The sequence below is a fragment of the Mixophyes fleayi genome, chromosome 3, assembly GCF_038048845.1.
Source record: "Mixophyes fleayi isolate aMixFle1 chromosome 3, aMixFle1.hap1, whole genome shotgun sequence".
Taxonomy (NCBI): domain Eukaryota; kingdom Metazoa; phylum Chordata; class Amphibia; order Anura; family Limnodynastidae; genus Mixophyes; species Mixophyes fleayi.
In genome coordinates, this window is record NC_134404.1 from 21,700,898 (window position 1) to 21,717,006 (window position 16,109).

At 40.1% G+C, this 16,109-nt stretch overlaps 1 protein-coding gene across 1 annotated transcript in view; it reads right to left on the minus strand.

Moving 5' to 3' along the window:
* Positions 1-278: 278 nt before the first annotated feature.
* RP1L1 (RP1 like 1) overlaps positions 279-16,109 on the minus strand; it is a 63,244-nt gene continuing 47,413 nt past the window's right edge. Inside the window, exons 3-4 of the mRNA XM_075201199.1 lie at positions 12,732-12,903; positions 279-6,402 (exon numbers count right to left, since the gene is read on the minus strand). Coding sequence (XP_075057300.1) covers positions 1,118-6,402; positions 12,732-12,903 — 5,457 coding nt within the window. The 3' untranslated portion in view covers positions 279-1,117. The remainder of the gene's footprint in view (positions 6,403-12,731; positions 12,904-16,109) is intronic.

The following is a 16,109-nucleotide window of genomic DNA, read 5'->3' on the forward strand; positions in this document are numbered from 1 at the left end:
AATTGTGTATTATTTCATGTAAGGGTGATGTGTGGTCACAAATACTGTATTGCATAGCAACCAACAAACCAGAAATGTGCTTAATTTTGAGTCAGATAAAAAAACTTATAGCTAACATGTGATTGGTTGCTATGAGTTATATCATATAAGTGCACTAGCAGAATTGTATTAAATAAGCCCCAATGTGTTTATTTAAGCTCTGGAACCATTAAGAGATCTGGGGGTAAATGTATCAAGCTGTGGATTTGAAAAAGTGGAGATGTTGCCTATAGCCTATCAGATTCTAGCTGTCATTTTGTAGAATGTACTGAACAAATGATCACTAGGATCTGTTTGGTTGCTATAGGCAACATCTCCACTTTTTCAAACCCACAGTTTAGTAAATGTACCCCCTGGTGTCTCATATGTTAACATGCCCCTTACTTATAACACTATTGAACATAATGTTAGCACTATGAATAAGTGTAATGAGCAAACAAAATAGAATTGGTCTTTATCAGCCTTTAAAATGCTATGTTTCCATTTAATTATCCTTGTTTAAATAGTGCTCTTGTCAAACCAGCGCCCTCACAAATGTTTACATTAGTTAACTTTGGAGTAATTTGCTAATCTCTGTAATAAGTTAAAACAATACATATAATCCAGGACAGAGACACCTACCTGTAATAATATATCAGCAGGCATGTTAAACAAGTGTTACAAGCTATAACATACAAGAAAACAGGAAGGAGCTTGGCGCCACCGTGAAGGCTTGGATTACCACCGTTGCCCATCACTGATGTAACTGGTGCAGCAAGGTAATACATGATCGGAGTTTGAAGCTTTGTCACCAACTTAACCAGCCAATTGTGGATCAAACGATCAAACTTCTAATTGGCCGCTGAAAATCATGTATCTAACTCTGGGTCAGAAACACCAAGTTACAATGTCGAACACAGGGTCTAGAATTTTGCTAACAAATAAGTAGATTGCAACAGTACTCAATGAAAATAATGAAGAGGAATACTGCAAAGTATTTAAGGGTTTAGTGGTATTTACATGGGTAATATTTCTCACTTTAGAAAGATTCAAGTTTTTTATTAGTGGCAAGTGAAAAGATTAAAACCTTTAATGTTCCCTAGAAGTCCAGGTCATCTTGATCAATAATGTCCTCATTCAAGTTCTTCTCTGACTTATTGTCACATTCCTCAAAGCTTCCGATGTTGTTTACATGCAACTGGTCAATATTTTCATTTTTACTGATGCCAACAGGACTTACAGATGGTGTGTCTCCATCCTCATCTTCAGAGGAACTAGCAGGGTACATCTGTGACTGTTTGCTACCCGAACTGTTTGACTGCCCATTCGGTGATGTTTCTCCTAAATTATTATTTATTTCTTTGTCTTCTGCATCTGCGTCATCGGTAGAGCCATTCTGTGTTATGAGAGAGCCCTGAGCCAAAGATTTCTGGAAGTAGGATCCACCGGAAACAAAAGTCTCAGTGTCATTTTCTTGGACATCTCCCCTAGTGTTAGTTATATTTTCAATGCAATCCTCATTTTCTGACAATTCATCTGTTGCACCATTAGCTGCATCACTTATATCTGGCTCATCGCCAGACTCTGAAGTTTCATTAGTTTCCTCATGATTACTTGTTAACGGACGGGTGGAATCTACAAGTGGTTCCTCAGAACAATGTTCATGCTCATTTTGATTTTCCTCTTCGGGGGCTGCTGTAGTTTGGTCATCTGTTGGACATTCCACACTCATCTCTTTTATTATTACACTGACAGAACTTTTGTTCATCTCATCAGAATTGGCATTTTCCAGTTCATCGCCCAAACATTCTGTAGACTTGTCTTCAACTTCAGGGTTGCATTCCAATGGTTCTGTTTCTATTTCATGATGTGTAGTATTACACTGAAAATCACTTGATGCACAAACTTCACATTCGTCCACTACTGACCTGTCCTCCTGACTCTCAGGCTCATTATCGTCACTTGAAATGTCCGATGTTGCTTTCATGATTTCATCTCCGGTTTTAGACACAGTGTATCCTTCACTGGGGTCCTCTTCATTCTCAGCAGAGCAATCATTCCCCATGCTTGGTTCAACATCTCTGCCACCTTCCTCTTGTGATGGAACGATTGCTTCATCATTGTTATCGATTTTATGGTTATTATTCTCCTTCTTCATTTTTAAGATCTGTTGAAGGTCAAATGCTTTGATGATAGGAGCATCAGCAACAACTGCCCGGGGGTTTGCTAATTTTAATGCCCTTTTCAGTTTTATACATTTGTCACACGGGCAGAATTCATCATTTGGCTGTCCACTGCTTTCATCTCCAAATGATGCACTGAAAGTTAGATCTTCTTCATCGGTTTCACATGATATGTAATTTGTGCCGCCGTCTTTGTTGTCTCTACTTTCAAAATGGTGGATTGATCTTCTGTGCATTGTTTGTAAGCGTCTTCGTCTTTCCTCTGCTTGTAAAGAAGACTTGCGCCTTGTACTTTCGTCTGGGGGTCTTGGCACCTTAGTTCCTGTCCTACTTTTTATCCTCTTTAGTTCATTTGAAATGCTCCTCTCGATTCTTTGACTTACCTCATTTTTAAGCTCAGCAATCATTTCATCCAGGTTTTCCTTATCTTCTAAGTTCCACCTGACTTTGAATTCATTCATAGCATCCACGTAATGAGTCATAAATTCTTTTTCAATTTTTTTCAGCAGCTTTAATACCCAAACTGGGTCATCAGCGTACACTTGTTTACAAATAATTGGACCATTTTCCCCATTTGAATCAGATGTAGAAATGACAGTTGACCGACAATTACTTGGAGATTTAATGTAGTTTGTCTCTGATGAGTTGGACTCATTGGATTTTGGAGTATTTACACTATGGTTAAGGATGTTCATGGTGTCATTACTACATATCCCGGGTGCCTCTAGATTTTCTATACACTCATCATTTACATTATTCACAGTATCACTATTTCCATACTCTTCTTGCATGGTCTCTTGTAAGTTATTGTCACTCCTATCTATCTTTTTTTCATTCATATTTTCATCCATGACACATGATTTAATATCATCAAAACATGCTTCAAGAGCTTCAGTTGTTTGTTGTCCATCACCTGTATCTTGATCTCCACAAGTAACAGGTTCTTGTCCACAGTTTTGTATATTTTTACTAGCACATTCTACTTCCTTAGTTACTGTAGACAACTTACTGTCTTCTGACTTTTCGGCTATCATTGTATTGTCACCTCCACCAGTTATACTTCCATCACCAGATCCTCCGTAACCACTGTTGATATCAACTCCTGAGGACGAAACAGGAGTTATTTCATCTTCTCTAATGTAGTGCTTTCCAGATGTAATGCTTGATGTAATCTTATTAGTTGGACCCTCTGCCCATAGTGCCTGAAATATGTTTAATAATTCAATGTACTTCATTTTATTCAAGTCATTTGAGTTCTTTGTGGGATCTGTAGGACCTTCATCTAGAAGCTTAAGACTAGCAAGACATGAGATCAGGACTTTGGCTGAATTGCTCAGCTTTCTTCCCATGGTTTGTGATACTTCAGGTAAACTGTTTGAACGGTCAAATTTTGAATCTGGCGAGGGGCTTAGCAATGCTTTCATTATTTGCACAGAAGTCTGTATGTTGTTTGGAAGTGATTTTTTATCGCAGGTAGACTCTACAGTCGCGGCCCCGCATTTAACATTATTTGTTGTTGTGTTTCTAGACATAAAGTCCTCATTTTCTTTTTTGTCACAAATATTGGTATCCAGAGCGTTATCTGCACTGTTAAGACAACACACGCCAAGGGCAACCTTCTCTTTAACTTGACCGCTGTCTTCTGTGTCTGTTATCGAATCCTTATTCTTCTCTCCATCTTCTTGCTCTTTTTCAATGTCAGTCTTTAAAATGTCATTTTCTACTTCAGTGCAGACTTGTTTCTGGCATTCTTCCATTTCATACTCAACGACCATTGTTTGTGAGGGAATCTTCCTTAACCACTCATTTACAACTTCCTCTGGGGTCACATTTGGTAATGCCGATGGAATAAGCTCACCACTTACACCATTGTCTAAAGATTCTCCCTTTTGTTTTCTCTTGGAAGAACTAGAGCTGTTTTTACGTTTTTTGATATTTTGGATGTCCTCTGCACTATTGTGAGTGGTTACAGATTTCTTTGTGTTTTTACAAGTCTCAGTACTAGCCCTTGATGCTAATATTCCATTTACTACTGGTGTAGAAGACCTTGAGCTGTCTGTCTTTTCTCCATTTGTAGTTTTCATAGGGTCACTGCCTATACTACCGTTGGAGTATTTGAACTGTGTTGATCTTAGATGTCTGTTGGCTGGTTTTCCTTTTGGTGGTGACGGACTATATATACAATTAGCCTCGGAATTTGTTGCTGTGCCACCCGTGTCAGCATCTTGATTGTGGTGGTTTTGTTTCTCACTTACTTGTGACGTATCTCTTGCACCGTCTTTTGAAGAGTTCTGGCCACAAATTTCAGAGGAACCTAAAGGTCTGCTCTTCTTTTCAGATACTGATGAAACTCTGGAACTAACACTGAAAACCTTGTCATTCTCTAGACAGCTAACACAGTTGTATGTAGAGCTAAGTGACTGAGATTTACTGGATGACCGTGAAATGGGAAGACTAGCCTGACCATCTTCATCTGAAGTCGCCGTGGTACAATCTTCTGGTTTGTCGGTATGGTGTGTTTTTGAGGATTCATTGCAGCTTTCCTGATGGTTTAGGATTTGGCATTCTTCTTGTGAACAAGATGAGGCTGATTTAGCCACAGATGACATTGATTGACGTGAACTGTTGGACTGAATACTTTGCCCCTGATTTTCTGTATATGAGCTTCTTTTTGATTTAGAGGAGGTAGACTTGTTCCCCTGCACATTATTCTCAGAAGTATCTATACTTACATTCTTGCACAGTGCTTTTTCAGTATTTTGCTTTGAAATGGAAGACAAAGAAGGAGAGCTACATGAACTCTGATGATCATTTTGACTACAGATGTTGGTTTTCTCGTTAGCAAAAGATCTGGAATGAGAAGAAGATACTGTTGAACACTTATCACAGTCACTGTGACTGGATTTTAAAGGACCATCATTGTTGTGTTCGACAGGTATTTCATTATCATTTGGGCTCTTTGATTGTTCTGTACATTCATTCCTACGGTGGTCTTCTGAGACTTTAGTTTCAGTTGACATGTCTTGCATGTTCTTCAGTGACGCTTTACCACTAAGTTGGTCTTTCTCCTCTTCTTCGTTATAGCTGATATTAGACCCAAAGCTTTTTGGGTCAGTGCTATTTCGCTTCAGCATTCTCCGACTCTTTCTAGAGTGTAATGATGACTGTGATACAACACTTACTCTTTGGCTACAGTTCTCACCATCCAAACAAGGGCTGGGTGATGTTTCAATAGACTCTTCAAAGCTGCCACCATGTCTTTTTAGATCATGCTGTCCTTCCGAATGCTGAGACTGCTGGCTTTGCAAGGAAGTTGGACTTTTTAAGCTGGAACGTGACTTGTGTTGGCTGTCACCTGTTTTTTTCCGCCCAGTATCTGAAATTGCATCTACATTTGAAGCTGTAGTTGACTGACCACTACAATTTGTACAGCGGCTAACAGTTGAATATCTAACCATTGTCTCTCCATTTTCTCTGCTTTCTGAATAATGCGAAGATTTGTGTACAATATGCTCTGTGTACTCTTCAGAAGACATGGTATGAAGACTGTCTATAGATGTCTTTTGATCGCACATTAATTTGTGGTGTGAGGATGTGCTTGAAGCAGATGACCGGGTCTGCCAAGTAGATCTCTTAACATAGTCCTCTTGTTGGTTGGTGTGCATTGGGTTTTTCCAAATATCGTACTCTTGACATTGCATGCCACAGTGGGAGCAATACATGTCTTCTAATTCTGCATCATTGAGCTTTGAGCTGTACGAATCAGCATCGCATGGATAGAACGAGTCGTCGGTCTCCGAAAAAATGTCTGGAATCATGTCCTCTTTTTTGCCATTTTCATCGCATAAACAAAGTTGTTCACACTTTGCTTTGCCAAATGTGCTGGACTTTTTTATTTGTGTGGACCACTGAAGAGTTTCTTCATTGAGAAGACGAAAACGGACCTTCATCTCGACGGAAAGGCTGCCATCTTTGTTCACGTGAACCTTTTTTTCAATGTCATCATTAACTAGGGAGTGCCCGGTATCTTCCGACTTTCCATGGGGACACGTGTTTGGATAAGAGTCAAAGCCGCTGTTTACTGGCGACATGTTTAACCCATTGGGATACGATTTTTCTGAGGACAAGGAGAACCTGGTCTTGTTGCTTGATGCCGAGCGAGGGTGGATCACACTCTTTTTGGCTTTAAGTCCAAAATTTGCTGGAGGATGTCAACATGCCAACAAAGAATAAAAAAAATCATGTAAGATATTAGAAATGCATGATTCATAGAGCACATATAGCAGATACATTTTCTTTATCACGTTAATTCATTAGTGTTATTGATGAATTTATTAATATTTTCATTTAGCAGTAAACGTTTCTTGCTCACAAATTATAAAATAAAAAAAAAACTATTTGCTAAGTACTAGCTCTGGTGATTTCTTCTGACACCATTACCTTTATGTTGTTGTGGGTTTATGCTTTTAAGTGTATAGTAATGTGGTAGAGCCATTCTGTCTCTACAAGAGCCTTGCACAGTAGTCAGTATTGCTTCATTAACTCAATTAACCAGGCACAAGATGCCTAGAATGTAATTGTCGTGAACATAGAGAGCTTGCAGTTATTTATAAGGGATAATTCATAACTGCAGTGTAAATAGCTTATATCAAATGAATGTCTTGATAAGTTTAAAGTGTAAAATTTAAAGACAGAGAGTCTGATGTAAAGTCAAGACTTTGGGAATATTTGTGAGCAAAGTATAGTGACACCCAGGGGACATCCCTGCCCCCCTATTAGCATTAAATGCTGCCCCTGCAGGCGCTGGCTGGAAGAGGGATGGCCGGGGGGCACACAGACGGCCGCATCGCATGAAACGGGATGCATCATTGATGACGCGGCCGCATCCCCTGTCATGTGATGCAGCCGTCTGTGCGCTGACGCGGCCGCATCTATCAGATGCGGCCGCCGGTGAAAATGTGCTATATTGCACCCGGGGGGTGGCCGCCCGGCCTACCCCCCGGCCCTAATAGCGGTCCGACCGAGCGGCCCGGGCCGCAGCCCCCCTGCCCCCCGGGCCAGCCCGCCCCTGTGAGGACCATCCCATTTCATTTTGCTTAAAAAACTGTGTTTTGAAAGGACAAACTGTCAGACTTTTTGGGAAATCAATTAACATTGATAAGCTGTCCATCTTCTTCCAAGCCAAATTTCCCTTGGCCAAGTGCAAGTCTGAATGTAACCCCTTTTTATTTTAAACTGTTTTGCTTGTTATGCTGGTCAATGAATTGTTCATTATTTTTCTTTATATCTGATTGCCCTGTATTTTTTTATATTAAATCTGTAATTTAATAAGTTGCGTCCTTGATACTCTAACGAATCCATTAGCCGGTTTAGAAGAGATTGCTCGACCAAGTTAACCCTTGAAATGCCAGTGTGTGATTTGTGGATACATTTGATTAACAAGCTGTGTGTGCTTGTATGTACATTTGTGTAACAGTCTGGAGGTGTGAAGAGGTAACCCTGTGTGTGCTGGTGTGGGTCTTGCTAGTTTGTGGATATCTAGAAGCCTGTGTGCCAGTGTGAGACAGTGTATTGGGGTCCTATTGCCCGTACCCCAATAGGTGGTGGTAAAACCTGAGGTGTCTGGGGGTGTGAGAGCGCTGTGTTTGGGGGCGATTCCGTAGGTCTATAACCTGTATCATAGGTAGTGAGAGACTGCGGGCTGAAATCGTGTGTGACCTCATACAGCGAACACCCCAAAGTCACGGCAGCTGGGAGCGTGTTTGTGACAGTAATAATCATAAAATCATAAATAGTGATAGCACAGCCACCTACTGCTCGCTGTGCAGTGAACTGGATGCAGAAATACAGCTTTACCAGTACTACTAACTATAAAACATACTTTTTATAATGCATTTTGCTCTCATTGAAAAATACTGAACATTGTAACACAAAATGGACGCGAAATGCATATTTGGTATATTGAAAAAGGATAATTGAGACAAATCGCCTGTTCTGTTATATTATTTAGCCAGCGTCCTTTGGCTTTGTACAAGATATTCAGGAGCATTTCTTTCCAGATGCCCCGATGTTGCAGTAGTTTATGTAGTAAGATTTAAAGAGACTGAGGAGCCTCATGTCCTTTCTCCTACAGCCCAGTTCTCACGGCAGTCTACGTCTCTCTTCTGGTCACACCGACTTTGAAGTGCTCTTGTACAGGCTGACTCATGCCCAAGATCAAACGGTGTTTCAGGTCCTCTGGATTAGCTGAAGATGGTAAAGCCACGGGGATAAGCAGTAAGGGATGGCACTCCTGTCTAAACTTCCCTTCCTGAGCTCACTGAATTAACATCTCAGTGTTTCTGATTTGTTTATGTAGCAATCAGTTTTATTGCAGAATAATAGGACATAATAACAGCACTTTAATAAAATGCAACTATCTCTATTGGCCAGAGCTGGGGTGGCAATGAAGACAGGTGTTTCTTTTACTGTTTTCTAGTTATCATAGGAATATCTGGTGTCGTATGTTTATTCTGTGATGTTTTTTTTCAAGTTATGATGGCGGTGTAATGGACAGAAAGTCTGCTGTTCCTGTACTAACTAATAACTGGATTAAATAGATTCGTGGCATCAAACGTAAGCTACAGACTTGTAAAATCTTTGGTTTCACAGTCAAAGTTTCTCCGACTTCCCAGTAGATGCTGTTGAGACACTAGAATTCGTTGCCTCTTATATAGAAACAACAAGATCTATATCAGCTCTATCTCTTTCAAGTTTATGTTGGGTATCCTTATATATTAAAGTGCATTAAAACCGATAAGAAGGTAAAGCATTATTGTATTAGGGAAAATTAATAAAAATCATTTATTGGGGTTGGCCAGCCTCCAATTAAAGCCCATTTGTTGTATATGTCAATGGTTAGCTGAGGAGAAACCTAAGGGGGACTCCGACATGAAGTTGGTGGATCATGACTGGACCATGACTAACCAACCAAAAAACATGCCTCCAGTTTATGTCCAATCACATGCCGCCATTTTACTGGGGACTCCTTAGAAATGTTGCCTACATAAGGGTATCCCGATAATTATATGTATTCTGCCTCCACTGACTGTTATATATTCCACATTAGAACACTATAATAATCATCAGTTATTTACATAGTGTCACTAATTCTGCAGCGCTGTACAGGGAACTCATTCACATCAGTCCCTGCACAATTGGAGCTTACAGTCTAAATTCCCTAATATACACACACATACACAGACACACGCACAGAGAGAAACTAAGGTCAATTTTGATAGCAGCCAATTAACCTACCAGTATGTTTTTGGAGTGTGGGAGAAAACCGGAGCACCCTGAGGAAACCCATGCAAACTCAGGGAGAACATACAAACTCCACACAAATAAGGCCATGGTTGGGAATCGAACTCATGACTCCAGTGCTGTGAGGCAGAAGTGCTAACCACTGAGTCACTCTGCTGCCCCGAGTAAGAATCAGGTGCAAAAATAGTTCTTGCCAACAGCCACACGCTTGACTGCTGGAAAGAGGGACTGTCCCTTGAAAATTGGGACTGTTGGGAGTAGGTGAGCCCTGCTATGGCCAAGGTGAGAAAGAAAGGGACTCAGGGCAGAATACCACTTATGGCCCTAATCGCTCTGTGACAATCTTTGTATATTTATACATTCCATTGCAGAACACTTTCACTATGAGTGATGTCACCCAGCTTGGCCTGACTTGCTCAATGACCAGAGACAAACAGCTGGATTAAGCTAGCAAAATAAGGTGATTTTAACGTTGGTAAAACATGCCTGGTAATTACCAAGTCATACACTGATTTTTAGACTTTTGGCAGGGAGAAAACACTTCCTGATATGTTTGAAACACTCAACAAAAAATATTGCATAAACATACAGTACGAACAATAGGCATCCTATTTTGCAAAACCGGTAGCATAAGTTTACATTAGAATGGGAGATTAATCATGGTTTCTGCTATCTATTTATAGTGAATGAGCACATTGGGCCTGATTCATTAAAGAAAGTAAGGCAAGTAATTTTGCACCTTTGCTTAAAATGCAAGGGGTGCAAATAAGTTTTACTTTGCGCATAAGTTAAGTACTGGCTGTTTTTTCATGTATCACACAAATACTTGATAGCTTTATTATTACACTGACATTTAAAGTTGATCTAGGACATTCCCTACCCCAACTGTAAATCTGTCCCCCCATTTTAAATTTACCGCCCCTCCAATGCAACATGGTTTTGCCAAGGTGCAGAGTTACTCATTTTTTTTGCTTTCCTTTCCTTAATGAATCACTGCCATTATGTCTCATACCGAGTTAGGAGCAAATTTACACCAGGTCAAACCCTATTGCCATGCAAGTGATACAAATAATTTATTTTTTGCATGCAGGAAAAATACTGGCTTGCTTTTCCATGTAGCACCCAAATATTGGGCAGCTTTATTTTTACACTGATTTACAGCTTTCTAAGTGCCAGCGATGATGGAGGTAGAGGGCCTCATTCAGTCCGAAGGCAACTCGTGCTTAGTTCCAGCCAGAGGCGGGCTGGACCGGGGGGCAGCAGGCACCCGGGCTGCTGAGTCTAACGGCTGTTCGGGCAGGCCGCCTCCCCCCATTTCCCCCCGTGGATGAAATAATTCATCAATATCACAGCACGATGCGGCCGCTTCATTATGATGCGGCCGCATCGCGTGTCACGTGATGCGGCCACCTGTGCGCCCCCCGGGCCGAAACCTGCCAGCCCGTGCCTGGTTCCAGCCATATTCAAATATATCTCTATCTCAAGATACAATTGGATTTAATCTTGGTGCAAGTACACTCTGTCTAAACACTACTTGCCCTACGTAGATACACAGAACAGACTGCAGTATATGCTCATGCGTAACTGCAATAAAAGTTTACATCAGAACCCATAAAAATGGCCCCAAATGTAAAATAACAACTGTTATTAATAGTAATATCATTTATCTAAAAAAAAATTTTTTACATATATAAAGATGATTTCAATTAATACTGTACATAATAGACCTAATTCATGTTCGGACATAAGTCTGTTTGCGTCTCATATCTTACGTGAAATAGCTAGCAATTATTTTTTTTGAACCAACCATATTTTTATTAATGATTATACTGTTGAGTTGTTTGTTTATTCTATAATATTTTTTTTTGTATGTGTTCATATGTGACCTTATATGGCACACGTGCATGTGTGTTTGCTGCACCCTGTTCTGTCTGCACACGACAAGTAACATTTAGCTAGAGTGTACTTACACCCAGATTCAAAGATTCAAACCAAAATGCATCTTGAGAGCCGCTGGGATATGAATACCGTCGGAACTACGCTCATATCTCCTGCTCTTTTTTAAATTGCATCTTTCGCGTAAGCTGTGTTCTGATTTGCATCAGGCCCACAGTGTGCTTTTATGTATATCTTAGTTGCATGCAGTTGTTTTGTGATAGCTACTGGAATGCATAAGTGTAATTTTTAATCAAAGACTATGCCGTCACTATGCAGTCATCACTATCAGTCGGCACTTACACCTGTCCTGTGGCTGGTGCAAATGGAGTCTTAAGTGCTAGTTGTGTTTATTGTCGGAATGTCCATTTCTAGGAATGCCCAGAGCTATTTCACGCATACGCAAGCAGACATATGTCCGAATATGAATCAGGTCCAGAGGCTCTAAAAGAGCCTACCCTAATCTCTACCATTCCTCATTGACTTTGGTAGACTGTGCACATGTAATGCCATAACGCCGGGTGCGCACTCACCCACTTGTCTAATGGGGGAACGATTCCATCCCTCCAGGAGTATCGGGAAACCCACAGATCAGAGTGGGAAGTGATCTGTGGGGTTTTTTAAAACCTTAAATGTAGAGAATGACTGGAACTTGTCCTTAGCACTTTATGGGGTTATGTAAAGTCCTAATTGTCCTTAGCTCTCAAGGGGGTTTTGTCAAGGTGCAAAATTTTACCCTCCATCATCATCATCAACATTTATTTATATAGCGCCAACATATTCCGTAGCGCTTTACAATTGGGGTCAAACACAGTAAACTAATAAACAAACTGGGTAAAACAGACAAAGAGGTGAGAAGACCCTGCTCGCAAGCTTACAATCTATGGGACAATGGGAGTTTGATACATGAGGTTAAGTCTACATTTTGCATTTCGGTCCAGTCAGACTGCAAAGGTAAAAGTGGCATAAGCTAAATGATCCCGTCACACAACAATGTTGGTCAAGGGGTAGTTGTCTTGTGTGCAATTGTGTAACGGGTGGTAATAGGGTAACGTAGTGAGGTTAAGAGGGTGGTTGAGGAATATTATAAGCTTGTTTGAAGAGGTGAGTTTTCAGAGAATGCTTGAAAGTTTGTAGACCAGAGGAAAGTCTTATTGTGCGAGGGAGAGAATTCCATAGAGTGTGTGCGGCCCTCCAGAAGGATTTACTCCGCTAAATGAAATCCATTATATCATATCTTTCTAACGAACGGAGCATTAATGTCTTTTGGACAATTGCATTTGTTTATCTTACCATTTTTCTTGTTGTCCATGACCTCTGTGTTATTGCTTGGATGAGATCGGAGACCCGGCAGCTTCTCAGTAATACTTTTATGCACATTGTCGGTTTGGAGAGGCTTAAAGGCCTCCCGCCCCACACACAGGAGGATGCTGGGGGATTGCAGGAGCGCCTGTATGTTCTCAATCTGTCAGAATCAGAGCATAGGGAGGATTATATAACATTTATCGCATGACCACACAATAATATCACGCTGTCTGATGGTTGGAACTCAACCTTTTAGATGGCACAGAGAATAAGCAGTTTGTATATTTAATGTTAAAAACATTGCAGTAAATGAACTATTTTCAGTAAGTGGGAGACTGTTTTATATCTCTGCAATGCAACCTGTGACTCTCCACCTATTGTCAATTTCTATTTTCCTGCTTGAGCTGTCAGCCTCAGTCAACCAGCTCATAGTAGGTCACCATTGCCTCTCCAGGTCTTGTGGAACTACAGCGTCTTGTAGTTTCACAATACGAACCACAGGTTTCTTAATATGTTCTATACAGCAGGCTGTACTGAAACTTGTAGTTGCACATGTCTATTTGTCAGGCTACCTAAGCATATTGTGACGAAATGTAGTTTATCTAATGACTGATTGTTATTTTCTGTTGAATTTATGTATAACACTGTGAACATTTTATGTAACCTTTGAAAGTGTATTTGGCTAACTGACCTGAGTCTGGCCTAGGCAAGTGTCAATGGTCTTTTGAAAGTAGCCAGGCCCAGAGACAGATAAAATCTCTGAGTAGTTTGTGTATTCAGAGGAGTTAGACTTAGCCAGGCCAAATGAGCAGACGTGAGAACTCAGGTCTTTTGTGAAATGCCAGGTCTCAGGACATTGATAATTTACTTTGAAAGTGTTGTGTCATTTTGGACATCCATCTAACTTAGATGAAAATAAAAGGTGGGGAGTGAAAAGCCAACAAGAAATGATTTAAAAATCCCTTATATCAGTAGTACAGTGTTCATTTCTTTGAGGGGGCGTATCACGACTGGAATGTGCCATTCTTTTCAATGTGTACTTCTCAGACGCCAATTCCTGAACTTGTAAGTAGGGACTCTGGTTTTTATTTCCTATTTTATTTTTTGAAACTTATTTGTGCAATTTATTGTATGTCTGTTTATTACCTTTTTGTAAATTAAAGCCTTGGAAATGTTTTTCAGATTAAACAAAATGAATCTAGCATATTCTCCTTCATTCTTTGTGAATTTACGAAGCCCAGGGAGGCTCATGCTACATGTGTATGTGATTTAAGTGTGAAGCATTAATAAGTGGTGTTGGTGAATGTAAGGACGCCAGAGTAAATCCTTTGTGGTAGCAGAAAAGGTGTATTCATTGTATTCATTCATAAAAGGTGGGGAGTGAAAAGCCAACAAGAAATGATTTAAAATTTTTTATGAGAAAGGTGGGATAAGGATGATACCCAGCTGCCCCGTGATTTTTTTTTATAAACTGATTTGATGAAAACATTTTTTAATCTTTTCAATAAGCGCCTTACACTGGCTTCCCTTCCCCTACAGAATCCTTTTCAAACCCTATAAATAAATGAGGATGATGATAATGATGATAACTCTTCACCCTAACCTACAAGGAGCTCTCCCACTTCTCTGCTCCATAATATATCTCCAACCTCCTCTCCATTCACACTCCGTCCCATTTCCTGCGATCTCCTCCACTCTGATCACCTCAATCCACTCCAGAATCCAAGAATTCTCCCGAGCTTCCCCTCTCCACTGGAATGACCTCCCCCGCTCCATTCGACTGTCTACTAATCTGTGCACCTTCAAGCAGGCACTTAAAACTCATCTGTTCCTCAAAGACTACCAGTCATCCACCTGACTATCTCTCCATGCTTGATCTCCTCACCTTTATTCCCCTGCCCGTTACCCCTCTTGCCCTAGATCCCCTCCTCTGAATCCCTTTGTGCCTGTTGTCTGTCTGCCCTCCCTTTAGGATGTAAGCTCTTAGGAGCAAGGTCCTCTTCCCTCCTGTCTCTATACCTATTGTACTGCTCCACCTTCACGGTATTAGCTATTCTTGGAGCTTTGGGAGTCCTGGTATTATTTGTTTACTATTCTGTACTGTTTCACCCCGTATGGTCCACTGTATGTATTCTGTTCGGTGCTGCGGAAATTTTGTGGCACCCTATAAATAAAGGATAATAATAATAAAAAATAAGCCGTGATAAACAAATTATCCTTATCGACACTTTTTCATAAGTAAATCAGACACAATTAGGTGCTCACCTTTGTTAATTAATCCATACAATCTGTTTTGTATAATTAGTACCTCTATTAAAAGTGTCAATATGCAACTCTCAATAACGGATACTGGACCCGTAAATAATTTCAGAATTAAAAAAATAAACAGTAAAACCGTTGATAAGCGATATCACATTTTTTACAATTTATTAACACATATTTTAAAAAACATTTGTGCTTTAGATATATTAGTCACTGACAATACTCCATAATTCACTTATTAATACAAAACAACAGACATTAATTATAGCTCACTAAGCATAATATTTCCAATATGGATAGTAAGATTTCTAAAGCCTTCCAAGTTCAAATTATCTGGAACAAATCATTGCTAAGGAGTGAGAGCTCTGCAGCTTGACACATTGCCCCTGTTATTGTGTACAAAATACTGGTCAGTGCTCTCCACACGACAAGCTTGGTATGTGTTGCCAGCTCCGACCCACAATGTTAAAACAGCAGAATTTCCAAATTTTCCTACCAGGAGAATCAGCTGACACTCAGAGGTCCTAGGCCAGTGTTGGCTAACTTGTGACACTACAGGTGTTGTGAAACTACAAGTCCCAGCATGCTTTGCCAATATATATCAGCTTTTTGCTGGAAGGGTATTCTGAGACTTGTAGTTTCACAACACCTGGAGTGTCACAGGTTAGCCAACACTGTCCTAGGCATTAGACCCAAGTCGTTTTCACATCTGGGAAAAAATCCTTCCATGGGTGGGCATCTCCCTTAAGTGACCTGTGACTGAGAACCAATGCTGTATTTCCTGTACTAAAAAAAATATAGAACCTGAACTACCAGGCAAAATGCGCTGCATGAATAATGAAATGATAAAGAGCAATAGAATAATGGAATGATATGAAGTAATAGAATAATGGAATCATATTGAGTAATAGAATAATGGAATCATATGGAGTAATAGAATAATTGAATCATATTGAGTAATAGAATAATGGAATCATATGGAGTAATAGAATAATGGAATCATATGGAGTAATAGAATAATGGAATCATATTCAGTAATAGAATAATGGAATCATATGGAGTAATAATGCCTAGGTTCCCAAACTGTGCGCCGCGGCTCCCAGG